The sequence below is a fragment of the Anneissia japonica genome, unplaced genomic scaffold, assembly GCF_011630105.1.
Source record: "Anneissia japonica isolate Jap-2015-1 unplaced genomic scaffold, ASM1163010v1 scaffold284709_len978187_cov192, whole genome shotgun sequence".
In the NCBI taxonomy this organism is placed as follows: Eukaryota; Metazoa; Echinodermata; class Crinoidea; order Comatulida; family Comatulidae; genus Anneissia; species Anneissia japonica.
In genome coordinates this window covers 679,439-682,377 of record NW_022757342.1, presented here as the reverse complement: position 1 = coordinate 682,377, position 2,939 = coordinate 679,439, and the positions used below count along the sequence as shown (strand labels likewise).

The window sequence follows — 2,939 nt, the reverse complement described above, 5'->3', positions numbered from 1 at the left end:
ATGAAAAAAGATGAAAAAAATATATAAGACAAAATGGGAGGCGGATTCATGTTTAAGGAATTGAAGCATTCCGGAGAAGAAATATGTATATATAATATATTTATTCAACTTGAACAACTATTTATTTCTCAAAAACATTTTGATTTTTTCTAGTACTTAGCTTCTCCACAATTTCACTATTGGATAAGGATAAGAATAAAAATAATAATGATACATACATACATACATGCTGTGTATTCATGTAGCGCAGACACATCAAGATCGTAGCGCTGATGAAAAAAATAAATATATAACAAGTAAGTCCGAGGAAACATGAGGCATACAGGAACGTTTTCAATTGTTTGTTAAAAGTTTCTAAAGAGTCACATATTCGGATATTAATTGGCTAAATGCGCTAAAGGTATCTAAGCCAAGAACAATACTATATAAATAGGAATACACAGTAAAATGTATGATAATGCCAGTTGGCTAACAAAACGGAATCTATTTAAAACTAAGAATAAATACTGAACTAACGTTTATTAAAGAGTGCTGTGATACATTACTAACACAAGCATGGACAAAATTATATAATCATGAATGATCATTGTGAAACTATAAGGGTCTCTTTTGTGAACGTACGAAAGCCGTATCAATAATAAAATTTGTTCGGAAATAAATAGAGAGCATAGTGACAGTGTTCATTAAATGATTGGTCGCTTTTATAGTGCGATCACCGATACCTTAGTATATAAGGTCCTTTCCCACCTGTTTTCTATTCGTCTTAAGTTAGAGTCTGAACGGACTTGCAGTGGGCAACTATATAATTGTTTTTTAGTTATTTTTAGAGTTTATCAAGTCTTTTGTTATTGGGCGGAGATTATCGGGATGAATACGATTAGCTCATTCGATTTTGAGAACGGCGAGCCGGGAATTGCCAATGAGCAGCCATTGTTCGGTTCTCCGCAAATTCCGGTGTCTGTTCGTAACCAGCTTTGTGGCCGAAATTCGGTTGCCTGCTGTAAGGGCAATATTTTGACAGAGAAGGATAAACGAATACAGCTTGTTAAAATGTTCTTGTTATCTCTAATTCCGATTCTTTCACTTACATTGCTAGCTGCTGTGGATATCGGCAACATTGTTAATAATAGCAGTATTGATGGGGAAGTGCGTAACGCAATCATATTCAGCCGTGACATTGGGGTGCTACTGAGTCGGCTGCAGAAAGAACGGGATATGTCGGCACTGTTCGCTAGCCCTATCCGGCCCGAAGACAACGACTTTCTGACAGAAACGTACCCGCTTACTGATACAGCTCTTGAAAATCTTGAAAAGTGGCCCATTAAGACAAGCGTACTCGAAGCTTTGCCGTTTTTCAACGAGAAACAAGATCTGAAGCAGCACCTTGCGTGGCATCGAGAGACTCTGTCATCCACCAACACCACGATTTACGAGGAAATCTATTTCTATACGGAACTCCTACAGATCTTTATAGACTGGCTATACGAGAGCGTTGGAAACTCAAAAGGACATGGCATGTGGACCACTCTTGTTGCTTATCAGCTGCTCGTAGTCAGCAATGTTGATACTGGCATCGAGCGAACACTTGGCACTGTTTTTTTTGCTCAGGGCATTTTCGATAAACGCAGTGACTACGTGTGGTATCTTGATAAATACAACGTTGGAATATGGTATTTCCAAGCATCAATGGGTTACTCAGAACGCATTGCTCACCTCTACAAAGCTGAAATTGAAATATTAGATCAGAATATAACACAAACAGTCGACGAGTTACGAAATATTATTTTGAAAAATAATAACAATAAGACTGGAAAAACGAGTGGAATTTCTGTAACACGTTGGTTTGATATAATGACAATTTATATCAACATACGGGAAAAGGTGCAAAAAAACATGGCTCAGGACATTCTTGATCGATTGAACCACGAAATAGACAAAGATACTGAGTCGATGGCTGTAAGCGTCTCTCTAGTAGTTGCAGTTACTATTCTTTGTCCTTTGACGCTTAGAGCTATTTCAAAGATGACAACAGATATTCAGACCTATGCATTAACTTTGGCAGCCCAGACCAAGAAATTGAACGAAGAAAAAGAGCGTTCCAATTGGTTACTGTACTCCATGCTTCCAAAATCTGTTGCTGAGCAGTTGATGTACAGGAAGGATGTGAAAGCAGAGTACTTTGACTTGGTCACAGTTCTTTTTTCAGATTTAGTGGGGTTCAACAAGTTATGTTCAATAAGTGCACCATTACAAGTGAGTCGGCTTGTTGAATTTACCGTAAATAGTATGTGCAGATTTAGAACGTGGATGATGAGCGCATGGATGTAGAACTAATCGCACATTTTACTATCATTGTGGATAATGGCAAACCATCAATGTGATTATCTATAAAATATCTCAATTCCTTTTTGTTATCCAGGTTGTTGAGATGTTGAATGGGCTGTACATGATGATAGACACCAGAATCGAAAGATATGACGTATGCAAAGTGGAAACAATAAATGAAACATACATGCTGGCATCAGGTGAGAACACCTTTATTATGAAATGTGAATTAATTATATATTTCTACATTAAACAAACACTGGTCTATCCTCACTTGTATACCTGTCTCTTATACACATCTAGATGTGTATAAGAGACAAGAATACGATTAGCTCATTCGATTTTGAGAACGGCGAGCCGGGAATTGTCAATGAGCAGCCATTGTTCGGTTCTCCGCAAATTCCGGTGTCTATTAGTAACCAGCTTTGTGGCCGAAATTCGGTTGCCTGCTGTAAGGGCAATATTTTGACAGAGAAGGATAAACGAATACAGCTTGTTAAAATGTTCTTGTTATCTCTAATTCCGATTCTTTCACTTACATTGCTAGCTGCTGTGGATATCGGCAACATTGTTAACAATAGCAGTATTGCTGGGGAAGTGCGTAACGCAATCAT

The 2,939-nt window shown here is 37.7% G+C and overlaps 1 protein-coding gene across 1 annotated transcript in view; it reads left to right on the top strand.

Moving 5' to 3' along the window:
- Nucleotides 1-814: 814 nt before the first annotated feature.
- Nucleotides 815-2,939, top strand: part of LOC117124677 — a 7,082-nt gene continuing 4,957 nt past the window's right edge. The window contains exons 1-2 of the mRNA XM_033271009.1: nucleotides 815-2,253; nucleotides 2,420-2,525. Coding sequence (XP_033126900.1) covers nucleotides 868-2,253; nucleotides 2,420-2,525 — 1,492 coding nt within the window. The 5' untranslated portion in view covers nucleotides 815-867. The remainder of the gene's footprint in view (nucleotides 2,254-2,419; nucleotides 2,526-2,939) is intronic.